A 16,539-nucleotide genomic window follows, 5' to 3' on the forward strand; every position below is an offset into this window, starting at 1 on the left:
ATACCAAATTTGAAAACAAACAGATCATATTTATCAAAGTTATTTAGTTTCTTAGGTGAGAAGAATACATAATCTTAATATGCTCCATACAGAGCAGTTCTCACAGTCCACACACCGCGACAGATGGCATTATGATGCCAGCAGTCGACTACACAACAGCCAGGGCTGGAGACTTCATTGCCAGCATCCAATACAGCTTGACCTAACGGAATAAAACTTACTGCAAAACTCTGGAGCCATGTAAATAGCTGCGATGTTACAGTACTCATTCAGAGTTGCACTTATTCTCCCAACAAGGGTTAAGGCAACTTGTGCTGTCTCTATAGTGACACCTGGGGCTGATGATCTTCTAATTTCTGCATCTATATCTGTAAGCCATTTCATGATGGTTGTGGAACATACCTCATATAAACTCCTGTTCCATTTCTAAAAGGTGCAGGGAGAGAACAATTGTTGATAAGCCTCTGCGTGAGCTCAGACTTAACTAGTTTTACCATATTGGTCATTTTGTGAAATTTATCTTGTTGGAAGCATTCTTTTGCTTGAATCTTGTTCCAAGTGAATTCTCAGAATGCTGGCAGTTATTGACTATGTTACGCATGCTTCATCTTTACAGTGCCTGTGGTGTTACAAGGGCATCCTCATGACAGTTCCATGCCCAGTGGCTGAACTCATGATGAAACAAGCTGCTCTTCTTTGAATCTTCTCAGTCACATAGTTTGAGCATGCTTGGTAAAGACGTCTCAGAGTAGTAGCATTATAAATCAGGCAAATGAATGTTTTGTAAGCTATTGCCTTTGTGGAATAATTACAGTTTGTTGGGATTCTTCCACTGAATATGCCTCCCATCTGCGTCTCCTGCACCTAGTTTTATGTGGTTATACTACTGCTTTGCCCCAGACACATACTCAGAGATGTTTTATGGTTGTTACTGTTTCCAGTGAACTTCCAATCATAACTGAAAACTAATCGGTCATCCTGTTTTGTATGTGTAGTATGTTATAAATGTTCATTGAGGAATCATTCGCAGTTCAGGACCATGTATTGTTCCCATGCAGGTCTTCCCACAATTTTCTAGCTCTATGACTTATCTTTATATTGCAACCTGATCTGATGAGGTATATAAGCGTATATAATCAAGTGAGGTGACATAATATTTATGACACTGACGTTTGGGAGGGCTGGAGCTCTAATCCAGTTCTAGGTTTCCTGATTTAAGTTTCCCACTTTTCCACTAATTTGATGAAGGTAATTGCTTGGATGGTCCTACTGAAAAGGACAAAGCTAATTTCCTTCACTGGCCCTACTCAGTTCGAACTTGTGGCCCATATCTAAGGATCATGTTGACAGAGTGTTAAACCTCAATATTCTTACCTGCTTACTGGATTTAGAATGTGTGTATTCACAGCCCATCAATCATCTGCAGGAGGATGGTAAGCTTTCCTCTTATTTGTTTATTTCCACTCTAGAATTTTTTCAATGAGCATCTATATCCACCCACAACGGCTCCATATTCACCATCTGATATCGGCCTACATTTTAAGAAGACGTAGCTATTATAAATTTTGTCAGTATATAATGCCATTCTAAATAACCTAACATTACATCCTTAATGTATAGTATGTAATGCCATTGTAAATAACATAACATTACTTCCTTTTTTAATGTGATTCAATCATACATAGTGTCATTACTTTTTATAGGACTATGAAGATCCAGTGCACCCTAAAAAGCCTAAGCAACTGGTATGCCAACCAGATCCTCAGAATATCATATACATCTTCATTCCACTGATGAAATTCATTGAAGAAACTGAAAAAGAAACTGGGTGTATCTCAAACAGTCACTGTACACTGAAGGCATTTTTGGCTGATTATGTGAAGGAAGTCTTCTTGGGACGTCATCATGTGACAGTTGCAGGGAAGATAGAATTTGCAACCAAAGCACCAGACGCCTGGAGAGCCATGACAAATCCAGATACAGTCAAGAACTTAAGGCTACCCAGGCCGTTATTACAGGTAATAGAAATATGGTTTATTCTTATTATACCATCACCAAAAAGTAGGCTGATTTCGCCATTGTATTAGTTGCTGGTGTTTCTGAGAGAAATTTTTTAGTCTTACATAAAATTGTATTTCACATAACATCTGCTACTACAGGAGTTTCTAGAAGAAAATTACTGTTATATATTTTAGTTATTAATGATAACACATATAATAAATCTTAATAACAGTAATATTTTAGTGCTTTTCCTTTGCTTGTCAGCTACATAGTTAATGCGCAGATAAAATGCCCCAGGTTGCATTTTATTTGATTTGTTACTAGTTTTGTTCATCAGAGATGAGCGCCTTCAGAAATTCACATTCATTGCACATTACTTTGTGTTAATGATACTGCTGAGCAGAGCCGTAAATTTTTAATGTGTTACCATTACAATAATTAATATATGAAGAAACCCATGTCTGATGAGCAAAATTAGAAATAAATACTCTTTTACAAAAATAATTACTCTTAAAACAAAAGAAACATCATTTATCAACTGTTTGCAGGTGACATGTTACCAAGTCATAAAATGCATTTTCAAAAAGTAAAGAGGAGGATTAGAGTTTAATATCCCTTGTCTTTATGGTCCTTATGCGAGGTATATGTTGGTGGCAGAAGGATCATTTTAAAGTTTGTTGCAAATGCCAATTCTCTAAACTTTTTCAGTAATTTTTCAGAAAAAGGACATCAGTTCCCCCCAACAATTCACATTTAGTTCATGGAACATTTCTGTAACATTCGCTTGTTGATTGTACCTGCCAGTAACAAAACTTGGAACATGCCTCTGAATTGCTTCGGTGTCTTTCAACCTGACCTGGTGGGGAGATACGACACACACTTGAGCGGTACTCAAAAATGGGTCACACAATGTTCTACATGCCATATCCCTTATAGATGAGCTACACAGTCCTGGAATTCACCCAATAAACTGAACTCAGCCATTCATCTTTCCTACAACTGATGATCATGTCACTTAATGTTATGCCTAGATATCTAATTGCGGTGTAAATGCCAAGTTTTGGGGACAGCGTAATATGTAATTGTGATCTAAACACCAAGTTTTGGGGATAGCATAATTAAGGAGTCTATTGAAATAGGTATCAGAAAAACTAATAAACAGAGACGGAGTTTTCAATTTAAACAAGGCTTGGGGTCCGGCACTTGATTTATCATGATCTCGCTGACCGTCACGTCCATCAGAGACGAGAAATGCTGAAATAATTTACATTTCATGTAATACCAAGGTGGGATCTGCAATAAAGGTCATCAAAGGGTATAGCAGATGTTGGGAATCGAACTCAGCTATAAACAACAGTGCAGGGCAACAGTCGGCTGGAGTTCAGTTACAGAGTACTCATAAAAGCATAATTCATAGCACCTCAAGGGGAGAGCTGGGTGAGTCATTGAAACATTTTGCAATAAATGGAATTAACAACTTGGTAAAACAATACTCAAAAGTACACCATTAATCAGTCATGTGGAGATAACCTATCACATTTCAAATGCTTGTTACAAAATATACAAGACTACTATGAAATATTCATTCATTGTCAGGGTCTATATTTTCCAAAGTATTACATGTATGAATTTGATTGACACATTAATAGAACTGCTGGGGGGTTCACAACTCTTTTGTGAGTATGTGCTTGGCTACTGTGGTGCCACGACCTTTGCAGGATTACTTCCTTTCTGCACTGCACGCTTATATTTCAACTATCCCTTTCTCCCTCTGCCTCTTCATTGGATGGTTTTCTTGGTATCAACCCTGCTTGTAACTGGTTTGTGATTGGCCTCGAGTTTCCACTTAGGTGTGTTTTACAGCTTTTCATCAAATAAACGCGTGGTCCCCATTGTTGACTTTGACCTGCCACCAATTTTCAAAATTCTTCAGAATTGCAGATAGTGCAGGCAAAGTCACCCAGTGTGGTGTGTGCTCCACCTTTGTGCCTTTCCATCTGTGCACCCTATTCACACAGTAATACACCCAAAACTCAGCAAGGTAACCATCCTGACTGCACAGGGATCACATTGTTGGAGCTTGAGCTGAAGACTCCCCATGCATGCCAAGGAGTATGTGCTCATTGTAACTGGGCCACAGGGACTCCGAGCAACAGATTACTGGCCAAGCAGCCATTGCTGAGGCTGGTTGTTGCCCATGGGGAGAGCCTCCATTTTCAGTGGTGGCACCATGGTGGTCAGCTGCAGATGAAGCGGATGACTTTATCTCCCTCTGGTGGCCATATGGTCCCAGCATGTCTATGAAAGAACAGTCCTCTTTCAATGCAGAGAGATACAACACAGAGATACAAGTGTAAAATGTTTCTGTCCTTTGCTACATCGTGGGAGGAATGTAGGGCTAAGGAGCAAGCAGAGCAATACTTCCCACAGTACTTGGTTTGTACATGGACTGATGGGGTTTCCTTCTTGGCCACAGCGCCATTGTTCTTTTCGGAGAGCTTAGAAGACAAGTTCGGGGAAGTGGCAGCCACCTCTAAAATGAAAAGTGGGTCACTTCTGATCAAAATGGCATCCCCTGCCCAGTCATGGGCACTGCTCGCTTGTAGCAAGCTGATTGACATACTAGTGACTGTCACACCCTTTAACAGTCTAAATTTAGTTCCAGGCTTCTTTTCCAAAGAGACCTTCTCTTACTATCTGATGCTGAGCTACCTGCTAACTTGGAGTGACAAGGTGTACACTGTGTCCGTTATGTACATAGGGGACCATGTCAAACCGTATGTTATCTCCGCCTATGTGGTGCTTGAAGTGCTTGAAATTTGGAGACACGTATTTGCTTTGTAGCATTATCCCCATCTGTAGAGACACTGGATGAGCACTGGATGCAAATGCTCCCTGTGTGCATTCTCCCATCTCTGTCAACCGTGGAGAGTACTATTCTCTTTGCTCACCAGATTGCACTGTTTACCAAGAGGAAAGAAAATTCAAGAGTACAAGGATTTATCAAACTTAGTGCCAAGAGACCAAGAATAAGCATGAGTGGCTGCACCCAGCTTGTCAAATAATGTCGTATGCTACAGCTATGACAACGTCGCCACCTTTTGGTGACGGTACTCCCGCCTGTTACACCTCCTACAGTGGGCGTGCAGGACCACTCAAGCATGGCTGCCCTGTGATGGTTGGGGGCTCTACGCTTGCTACTTCCTCCACACCTACTTTGGGATCAGTGGCTTCCTACCTACCAGGGACATTGGCCCCCATCTCCCAACCAGAGACAAATCACATTTCTCCGGCCTTGCTTGCCAGGGAGGAGTCCCTCAGGACACTTTCGTCGAAGGGTTTTGCTGGTCTACAACTGGATACTAGCCAATGAGTGAAGAAGCCACAGGCTGCTGGTAGCAGGTCTTTGCGATTACCATTATTACCTGAAACAGATTCAGTGAAGCCCTTGCAATCATCAAAACCATGTAAGGAGAGGAAAGACAAGAGAAAGTCCTCCAAGAAGGAGGACATTTTGGTGGCCCCCATGCCACCAGATCCTGCCTCTTCCACTCCTGTGGCTGAGGCAGAGTGTCCGGTGGCCCCTGAAGTCCCAGTTTGCACTACACAGTGGAACCCGGAACCAATGTATATTGATGCCATAACCCCTCAACCAATGGCAGAAGGTCACCCTAAGGCATAATATGCCTTCTTGGTCCCTTCATGGCCTCACTGTGTATTGACAAAACTATTCTCCATTGGAATTGTAGCAGTTTTGTCCACCTCCTGGCTGAGCTACATCATCTTTTGAGCACATCACCTGCCTTCTGCATTGCCCTTCAGGAGACTTGATTTCTAACAACACAGACCCCAGATCTTCATGGATACTGGGAACATTATAAGAATCTTGCTACATATGATGTGGTGTCAGGTGGAATTTGCACGTATGTTCTACACACTTTGTATAGTGAACTCGTGCCTCTTAATACCACTTTGGAGGCTGAGGCTGTTTAGGTAAGAGCATTTCAGGGTATTACCATCTGCAGTGTTTACTTCCCTCCCAACAGTGAACTGTCTCAGAAATTGTTTGCAGTGGTTTTCTTAGCTCCCCCCCCCCCCCCCCCCTCTTTCCTAATCTTAGGTGATTTCAATGCCCATAACCCTTCATGGGGTGGAGCCATGATCACTGGCCATGGTAAAGACCTGGAAAATTTACTGACATAACTGTGCCTCTTGAATACTGGCACTCTGCACACTTCAGTGTGGCACACGGTACCTTCTTGGCCATAAACCTTTCTACTTGCACACCTTGTCGATGACCTGTGTGATAGTGAGCATTTCCTGATCTTCTTGTCTCTCCCTCAGTGTCACTCCCCTGGGTGCCTGCACAGATGGGCTCTCAACAGTGCTGACTGGGGTGCTTTTGCCTCTGCTGTCGACCATGGCTCCCTGCCATATGGCGATATCGATGAGGCAGTCCAGCATACAACTACAGCCATCCTTTCAGCAGCTGATTTAGTGGTCCTCTGTTCCTTGGGCCCTCCCTGATGGGAGACAGTACCACGATGGTTCCCGGAAATTGCAGAGGCCATTTGAGATCGTAGGCTGGCACTCCAGTGCCATAAGCAGCACCCATTGATTGGGGCATCTCGTTGCCTTTAAGTGTCTCTGTACCCGGATCTGCCACCTGATAAAAAGACAGGAGCAAGAATGCTGGGAACAGTACGTTTCAACCACCGCACTATGTACTTCTGCTTTACAGGTTTGGGATAAGATTAGTTGTCTCTTTGGATACCAGACACCTGTAGGTGTACCTGGTATTACTTTGAGTGGCATTGACTACACTGACCCAGGTGCCATCGCTGAACATTTTGTTCTCCACTATGCTCATCATCTGAAAATTATCAACCAGCCTTTTGTATCCTAAAACAGTGGTTGGAGCGAAAGCAATTATCTTTTCTACACACCACCTGGAATCATATAATGCTCCATTCAGTGAGTGGGAATTCATCAGCATCCTTGGCCACTGTCCTGATACAGCAGCAGGGTCAGACCACATCCATAACCAAATGACCAACCCCCAAACCTACTTGCAGATTGTCAGCATCATATCCTTGCCATATTTAACCACATCTGTAGCCAGGGCACACCTATAGTGAGGGCGAGTTCCCATCGCAGCGGTGAGAAAGCATCATTGTCCAGTACTGAAATCAGGTAAGCACCCTCTAGAGATCGACAGTTATCATCCAATAAGCGTCATCAATGGTCTCTTTAAATTGCTTGAATGCATGATGAGCCGGTGTCTGTGTTGGCTCTTTCAGTCTCAGGGTCTTTTGGTTCCTTCCCAGGGAAGTTTTCACCGAGGCTGTTCCACTACTGATAATCTGGTTTACCTGGAGTCTGCCATCCAAACAGTTTTTGCCTGATGTCATCTCCTTATAGCTGTTTCTTTGACCCCCAAAAGGCTTATGACACGACATGGCAACACCACATCCTTGCTACCTTATACAAGTGAGGTCTCCAGGGTCTGCACCCGATTTTCATCCAAAACATCCTGTCACACCATAATTCCAGGTTCAAGTTGGTGCTTCCCACAATACACCCCCCCCCCCTCCCCCATATCCAAGAGAATGAAGTCCCACAGGGCTCTGTACTGACAGCCCCTCTCTGTCTATTAGCCATAAATGATCGAGCAGTAGCTGTAGGGTCCTCATTATCACCCTCCTTGTATGCTGATGACTTTTGCCTCTAGTATTCCTCCTCTAGTATGGGTGTAACTGAACGTCAACTGCAAGGCACCATACAAAAGACAAAGGCATAGCCGTGGCTTTCGATTTTCCACTGCCGAGACGTGATTCATACACTTCTGTCAACAGTGTACCATTCACCCACAACCAGAACGTACATCGCTTTTTAGGAATGGTCTTCGATTCTTGGTTGACGTGGATACCCCATCTTTGCCAGTTTAAGCGAAAGTGCTGGCTGCACCTTAATACATATCTTCAGTAACACCAGCTGGGTGCAGATCGCACTACCCTTCTGCAACTTTAGAAAACTTTGATACAGGCCCGCCTCGATTACGGAAGTCTGGCATACAGTTCAAGATCACCCTCAGTTTCGTGGATACTGGATCTGATACACCACTGGGGGATTTGACTTGCGACAGGAGCCTTTTGAACTATCCCTGTGAACAGCTTAGTTGTGGAGGCTGTGGTCCCTCCATTGTGGATCAGTTGCCAACAACAGCTTGTCAGTTATGCTACCCACATTCGCAGCTCCCCTAAGCATCTCAACTACTGTCTCCTCTCTCAAAACATGCTAATTCATCCGCTGCTGCAACAGTGGCCCTAATCAGGGATTACGATCACTATCCACATCTGGTCTGCCCCCTCTCTGAACTTCAGTTGTTTCCTCTTCCACTTCTCCTCTGAACCCACTCATGTACACCTCCGTGGTGCATCCCTCAGCCACAGCTTCATCTTGACCTATCACAAGGTCTTTCAGACTCGGTTCGTCCTGATGCCCTCCGCCACCAATTTTTCTCCATTCTCAGCACGTCCCAGCAACACTCTGTTGCCTGCTCTGCCCAGGCTGAGCTGCAGCTGTCTGTGTTTAGTTGTCCAGTCTGGTCCTCACCTTACCTGCTCTTTTACTCACCCCCCTCATGTGGTCGATCAGTTAGACTTGCTCGTCTCTCTCTCTCTCTCTCTCTCTCTCTCTCTCTCTCTGTGTGTGTGTGTGTGTGTGTGTGTGTGTGTGTGTGTGTGTGTGTGCGTGTGTGCGTGTGTGTATGGGTGCTTCTCTATTCATGTCCGTGTTGCTAGTCTTTCCAAGGCAATCTCGGAGTAGAATATCTCTTGTTAGAGTGTGTGTGTGTGTGTGTGTGTGTGTGTGGGGGGGGGGGGGGGGCTGATGGGGCACCTTGCTTGCCTTTCTTCCTCCGTCTCCCTGTCTTCCTTTTGTCTAATACCTCAGCTTCGCTGACATTGATAGACCTTGGGGTTTTCTTCCCCTGGGTTTTGTGTGGTAGGCTCTGTCTGATCTGCAGACATATAGACCTGTCTGTTCAAGGACAAAAGGACTGATGACCTAGTAGTTTGGTCCCTTTAAGCATCCAGCCAACCAACCATGAATAGAACTGCAAACTCACAGTGTTTGCATTGTGTCCACCAGTTAGCATTAAGAGGGCAGTGCCTTGACAAAATAAGGAAAAAGCAACAAAAGAGTTTTTGTGTGTTGGAATATGTGAGATGTTTATGTATTTAGTACTGCAGCAATGAGAGATTGTGGAGGCACTGAAAATCCTTGTGAAATTCTGGTGCATGAATGAGATTCGCTGAAGAGTAAAATTTTCTGTGCATTGTCACACAAAAAGCTTTAAGGCCATATTTCTTCTGTAAGGAGATCATGATGGGCACCTCTTACCTATAAGTGGTGCAATTGTAGTTGTTTCCAGTAGTGGCTGCTGATTCCAAGAATTTCATCTTCTAACAAAACAGGGCAACCCTTCATTGAGGCATCAATGTTTGTAGCTACCTAAACAATGAACTTCTGGATATTGCTGGATTGGTCTTAGTGGCGAAGACAATGTGGCTCTGTTCCCTTGCCCACCCTAGACTGCCTGAGCTAACACTTTTGTGACTTTTTCGTTTGGGGATACATTAACCCTAGAGTACCAAGTTGTGAATCCCAAGACATAAATTTACCCCACATTTTTCTAAGTTATCTCTGTTTAAAAAAAAGTTTTTTATTATTATAAAGTTAAAATCAAACATATGTAATATTTATTATGAAGTATTATTAATGTCTTACAATATAACAAAGCAAATAATAATTATAATATCAATGTATTGTATTGTATTGTGATTGTCATATATGGAAATATGAGATTGCACGTATCTATTGTATTCAATTGCACTTTTTGTTATAACAGTGCGAAACACAATAGAACGTATCATAATGCATAAGAATCATTGAAGGAACTGTTTAGCATAACACATAAATTGGTAAAAAATATAAAGCTAACAACTACGAAAAAGTAGTTCCTCATGTTAAAGGAAATAAAGATTTTATAAATTAATTTCAAAATTTGATGAAATTTTGAATATATAAAACATTTACAAACTAAACTGTTATGGCAACTTTGACAAATATTTTTCCTATGGTCTTTGGACACTGGTTTTGAAGAGACACAGCATTCAAAGGAACTTTTCCAGTCTTCGTTTTGACTGCAAAGAAAGCATAAAAGCATAGTCCACTGTTTTTTGAAATCATTTCTGGTTGTGCTGCTGATCTTGGAATATCACACCCAAAATGTGTCAAAATCTGTTCCATGGTTATGCGAAGCTCTTTGGGTAAATTTTTTTCTTTTGAGTCTGTCTTTCATTTCTGCTTCAACCAGCCCAAAAGCCAAAGACTTGAGAAAATTGCTTTGTCTCTTTGTGCCACCATTCCCCCTATACAAGACATAGGCATTTATTCCTGATGCATCTAAAAGCCCATACACATATCACATTGACCAGCACCTGGTTTTTTGTGCTGTGGTCTTGTTGTGACTTAGTAAATTAAATACATTGATTCCCCCTTTGATGTTATTGTAGAAAAGTGATATGTTCGTTTTCTTTGCCTTCTCATTTATTTCACCTAACTCGTGCATCATTGACAAAAGAATAACATTTTTATTTTTCTTTGGAATGTTTGACTCCAATATTTTTTCTCTTCTGTAAATGAATATGGCCTGTTCTTGGTTTGAACAGGGATTCTGGGATTTCTGGCTTGTTACTGGGCTTCTGGTTTATTATTTCATAAGGTGCCAACAATTGTCAACTTTTTGTCAGCCAGTTGTTGGTTACTTCACAAGAAGCAAATCAATTTCCATTGTAATGTTCTGGTTGGTTCCATGTATAGGTTCACATAATTTCACCACAAAATATGTAGGAATTGAAACACTTTTATACCTAGTTTCTTTTCCAAATATTTTATGCCCCCATTAAAGTAATATGTCTTCTTGTCACACAATGAAATTATCTTTAGCCCATATTTGTCCTACTTGCTGGGCAGTTACATTTTGAATGGGCATCTGCATCGGAAGCAATGGAGTGTCTCGTCAATCTGCTTTGGAAGCTAAGGAGTGTCTCATCAACAGTTAGGAGAACAGGAGAAGTGTACAGTTATTGACTGTGCTTGACAAACATACATCATAAATTAAGGAATGCAGTGAACTTGCCTGCCGTTCTTCTTTGCAGCCTAGTATGTTGGTCATTAAATCATAGATTATTGATCAAAAAGTCGAATCGGTTTTAAGTCGTAATTCCTTGGAAAAATGGGGACCCTTATACTACAGACCATGCGTCAGTACAATTGACATACACATTTTTTAGAACTCAACTCATAAAAAGTACCAAAAAATGTTTTTATTTTGTTTCAGTTGGTATCTTCAATATACCGTTGCAGCGATTTGTATTTTTCCCGTGAATCAGCAATTTTTTGGTTCATGTAGGTAACTGTTAGTGAAACCATGTCATTAGTAAACAACAGTTAAAATAATTTCTTGGGAGACGTTTTGTTTTTTGCCTCATTGCTCCAAGTACTTGTCCACTATATTTTTTGCTGGGACTGTCAGTGCTTTTTTATGGATGGGGTGTGTGTTCCGACATTACCTATTTCTGCCATATAAAATTTTCCGTACATGGTGATCACCTTCACCTGATGAATCAACCTCAAATGGCATTATGTCAAATTCATCATCCTCCTTGTCGTCTGTGATATGACTGCCTTCAGGATGACTCACATCTTCATCTGAGTCATGTTAATATACATTTTAAGCCTCTTATTATTTCCTATGGAGTTGTTAATGTTTTGTCAGAAGACATTTTCTATGTCTGTTTTGTAAATAAAAAGCTTTAACAAAAATAACAAGGTGGGGTGATCTTTTTACCCCGACAGATAAATTTCACAATTTGCCTGTTAAATTATGATGAAGAATAAAGCCCCCAAGAAGCCTAACATAGGATAAAAAATTATGTGGCCTGGGGTAGTTTTTTATCCAACCTTGTTACTCTATGGTTAAGCGCCATGTTTATATACCCTCACTGCCAAAAACACTGGAAGAGCTCAGAGAATGCATCATTGCTGCTGTGGTGACCATTGATAGAATGTTGTTACGTAAGTTATGGAGCCAACTCACTTTAACATATGTCGTGTGACCACAAAGGCGCTGACAGTATGTTTGTAGAGCGCAGAATGCAAGCATGTTAGTTTATGGTTCTGTTCATGCATCAATCATACACTCCTGGAAATTGAAATAAGAACACCGTGAATTCATTGTCCCAGGAAGGGGAAACTTTATTGACACATTCCTGGGGTCAGATACATCACATGATCACACTGACAGAACCACAGGCACATAGACACAGGCAACAGAGCATGCACAATGTCGGCACTAGTACAGTGTATATCCACCTTTCGCAGCAATGCAGGCTGCTATTCTCCCATGGAGACGATCGTAGAGATGCTGGATGTAGTCCTGTGGAACGGCTTGCCATGCCATTTCCACCTGGCGCCTCAGTTGGACCAGCGTTTGTGCTGGACGTGCAGACCGCGTGAGACGACGCTTCATCCAGTCCCAAACATGCTCAATGGGGGACAGATCCGGAGATCTTGCTGGCCAGGGTAGTTGACTTACACCTTCTAGAGCACGTTGGGTGGCACGGGATACATGCGGACGTGCATTGTCCTGTTGGAACAGCAAGTTCCCTTGCCGGTCTAGGAATGGTAGAACGATGGGTTCGATGACGGTTTGGATGTACCGTGCACTATTCAGTGTCCCCTCGACAATCACCAGTGGTGTACGGCCAGTGTAGGAGATCGCTCCCCACACCATGATGCCGGGTGTTGGCCCTGTGTGCCTCGGTCGTATGCAGTCCTGATTGTGGTGCTCACCTGCACGGCGCCAAACACGCATACGACCAACATTGGCACCAAGGCAGAAGCGACTCTCACCGCTGAAGACGACACGTCTCCATTCGTCCCTCCATTCACGCGTGTCGCGACACCACTGGAGGCGGGCTGCACGATGTTGGGGCATGAGTGGAAGACGGCCTAACGGTGTGCGGGACCGTAGCCCAGCTTCATGGAGACGGTTGCGAATGGTCCTCGCTGATACCCCAGGAGCAACAGTGTCCCTAATTTGCTGGGAAGTGGCGGTCGGTCCCCTACGGCACTGCGTAGGATCCTACGGTCTTGGCGTGCATCCGTGCGTCGCTGCGGTCCGGTCCCAGGTCGACGGGCACGTGCACCTTCCGCCGACCACTGGCGACAACATCGATGTACTGTGGAGACCTCACGCCCCACGTGTTGAGCAATTCGGCGGTACGTCCACCCGGCCTCCCGCATGCCCACTATACGCCTTCGCTCAAAGTCCGTCAACTGCACATACGGTTCATGTCCACGCTGTCGCGGCATGCTACCAGTGTTAAAGACTGTGATGGAGCTCCGTATGCCATGGCAAACTGGCTGACACTGACGGCGGCGGTGCACAAATGCTGCGCAGCTAGCGCCATTCGACGGCCAACACCGCGGTTCCTGGTGTGTCCGATGTGCCGTGCGTGTGATCATTGCTTGTACAGCCCTCTCGCAGTGTCCGGAGCAAGTATGGTGGGTCTGACACACCGGTGTCAATGTGTTCTTTTTTCCATTTCCAGGAGTGTATTTTTACATGTTATACATGTAGTACTTTGAATTGAACAGAATAGACAGTGTCTTGAAAGGAGGGTATAAGATGGATGTCAGACAAAAGCAAAATAAGGATAATGGAATGTAGTAGCATTAAATCAGGTGATACTGAGGGAAATAAGACACTAAGACACTTGAAAGTTGTAGATGAGTTTTATTTTTTGGCCAGCAAAATAAATGATGCTGACCAAAGTAGAGAGATTATAACATGTAGATTGGCGAAGGCGAGAAAAGCGTTTCTGAAGAAGAACAATTTTTTGACATTGAATATAGATTTAAGTGTCAGGAAGTCTTTTTCTGGAGGTTTTTTCTGGTTGGGGAAACAAGAAATTTTTGGCACAACTTGACAAAAAGAAGGGATTGGTTGGTGTGTGTATGTGTGTGTGTGTGTGTGTGTGTGTGTGTGTGTGGGTGTGGTTTGAGGTTTTCGGGCGCTAAACAGCGTGGTCATCAGCACCCAGATTGGTTGGTAGGACACTTTCTGAGACACCAAGAGATCACCAAGCATTGGAGAGAAGTTTGTAGTAGTAAAATCAGTTTTTGGACTGAAGACAACAGCAACAACAACAACAACTACTACAACACTTTGGAAAACGTAGAGCTTTGAAAAGAAATGAATCATTTATAGTAACCTTGTACTGTGCATTTCCCAAAGTAAATAATGCTCCTTTAGCCATTTGGTGTGACCATTGATTTGTTTTAGGTCAACAATGCTACCCATTTTTAAACTATTGTCCACATTTTTTCTTTTTGTTTTCTCAACCACAAAGTTTTCACTGTTTGTGAAATATCACTGTGAAAGTTTAGTACATGAAATTTTTCATATTGTCCTAATTCTCAGTTTTCTTAAGTGAAACTAAAACATTTTCTTACCAAATAGAATTCATTGTTCATGATTCCTATTACAGCTTTTCCCTTGTCACTAGAAGTTTTACTGCGAGAGACTGATATACCAACTAAATATCACTCTCTTTATTCTGTTTGCTCATTTGAATTGTACCATTAGCCCACAGCCCTCTTGTGATCTCAAAAGTTCTTTTTACGAGGTCCATTATTTGTTGTGTAGGCAAAAGAAATATTTTTGATAGAGAAGAAAATATCTTACTTTTCTTCCTGTGGACTATTTGCTATTTTGTGGCAAGGCATTCACCATGATTGTGATTTATGATACTGTTAAGTGTTACTTCTCTAACACACTTCAGTCTAACATTTCAGTTTAGTTAGTTACGTGTTCCATTGATCAATAGGATGGAAAACCATTATGATGTGGAAACTGTCAAGTGCACTTTTTTTTTTAAAGATATATTGTGTTATACCTAAATATTTCTATTATCTATCCCATTCCTTTAAATGACACAAAATGCATATATTATATCTCCAGATTTATTTACTCATATTCAAGAATTCATCTATGGTATAGAAGGAGTTGTCAAGGAGGTATGATTTCAATTTGTTTTTGAAACTATTACTGCTGTCTGTCAGACGTGTGTATTGCACTAATGATGTTCAGTTGATTATTTTTCATGAGTAATCAGGATTTAAAAGTATTCACCCAGCTGAGGTATACTTCCTAACCAAAAATTTTTATACATTGCAAGTATTTCAGAACAGCATTCATCCCATTCTCTTCTTTGTTTTATCCGTATAAGTGACCATCATTTTAATTCAAAAAACAATACAAATGTTTGTATATAAATTTAAACATAAGGGAAATTGTCACATACTGTGAAAGAGACCTGCAAACATCGTAAAATATCATAAATGTAGTTCTCTGTAATATGTGCTGTAAATGCACTAAGTGGCAGAATACAATACATAATTGTTATTGCATAATCAAAATGCCAAGGCCTGTATGTAATGATACAACATATATTAATTGAAATATATCAAATGGCTAAATAAATAAATAAATACATAGACAATATGTACCCTGTTGCAAAAATTGGGCTGAATCTTGGTAGGAAGTGGTGGAGGGGGGGGGGGGGGGGGGGAGACCGGAATTGGTGAAGGTAGAAGGAATTACTTAGGAACTGACAGTCCTTCAGTCCTTTTATAAAAACCTTTAGAATGGGATAGCTTAGATAGAGTGATCCTTGAGTGTTAAGCCACCGGACAATAGATGTACAAAACATTTATTAACATCATTCAGGGAACATACATTGGTACTAAGAACATTAAACAGGATTACTTAAATCATGATCCCAAACCTTGATGTGTTTCACTCATGAAAAATAACATTGGGTTGGTGGCACTAAGGTTCTTAACAAAATTAACAAGATTTCTTTAATTACTATGAGCCACTAGCCACACATATTTTAAAAAACAAGGTAATAATGACACACAATGGCCTCTGGACCTAAAGCTGTCGGGTATATCTACAAATTTGCGAAGTGATCGCCTGCCGTATTGTCTTCAACCTAAGACAAAATCAACAGCCCTTAGTGTACGCAAGTAGATAAGTAGTATGCACTGCAATGGCTGCACACCTAACAGGAGCTGCTTTAAAATTTATTATTTAACTTAGCAAAATCTGTGGACCACAAAACATGGGCACTACCCCCTTCAGCAAAGTGTATGAAGTTTAAAGACAATTTGCTTACGATAAATAAAATTTTTACACCAGAGTTACATAAACACGGACACTAGTCCTTGGGAATTAATGGCCTAAATTGTAAATCTGAAGTTCAGCAAGCTTTCCAAAATGAGTTGGGATGTAATCCTTTTAAAATTACAAGACACATAACCAATACTGAAAAAATTACAACACACATTTTTAGTTACAGACTGTAAATGACAAACTTCAGGCATTAGCCCTGCTTGAAATTT

At 41.8% G+C, this 16,539-nt stretch overlaps 1 protein-coding gene across 2 annotated transcripts in view; it reads left to right on the plus strand.

Moving 5' to 3' along the window:
• LOC126480805 (exocyst complex component 4) overlaps nucleotides 1-16,539 on the plus strand; it is a 241,833-nt gene that overhangs the window by 138,174 nt on the left and 87,120 nt on the right. For both annotated transcript variants that reach the window (XM_050104127.1, XM_050104126.1), the window contains exon 9: nucleotides 1,704-2,018. In XM_050104127.1, the coding sequence (XP_049960084.1) occupies nucleotides 1,704-2,018 (315 nt within the window). The remainder of the gene's footprint in view (nucleotides 1-1,703; nucleotides 2,019-16,539) is intronic.

This window comes from Schistocerca serialis, chromosome 5, assembly GCF_023864345.2.
Source record: "Schistocerca serialis cubense isolate TAMUIC-IGC-003099 chromosome 5, iqSchSeri2.2, whole genome shotgun sequence".
NCBI lineage: Eukaryota > Metazoa > Arthropoda > Insecta > Orthoptera > Acrididae > Schistocerca > Schistocerca serialis.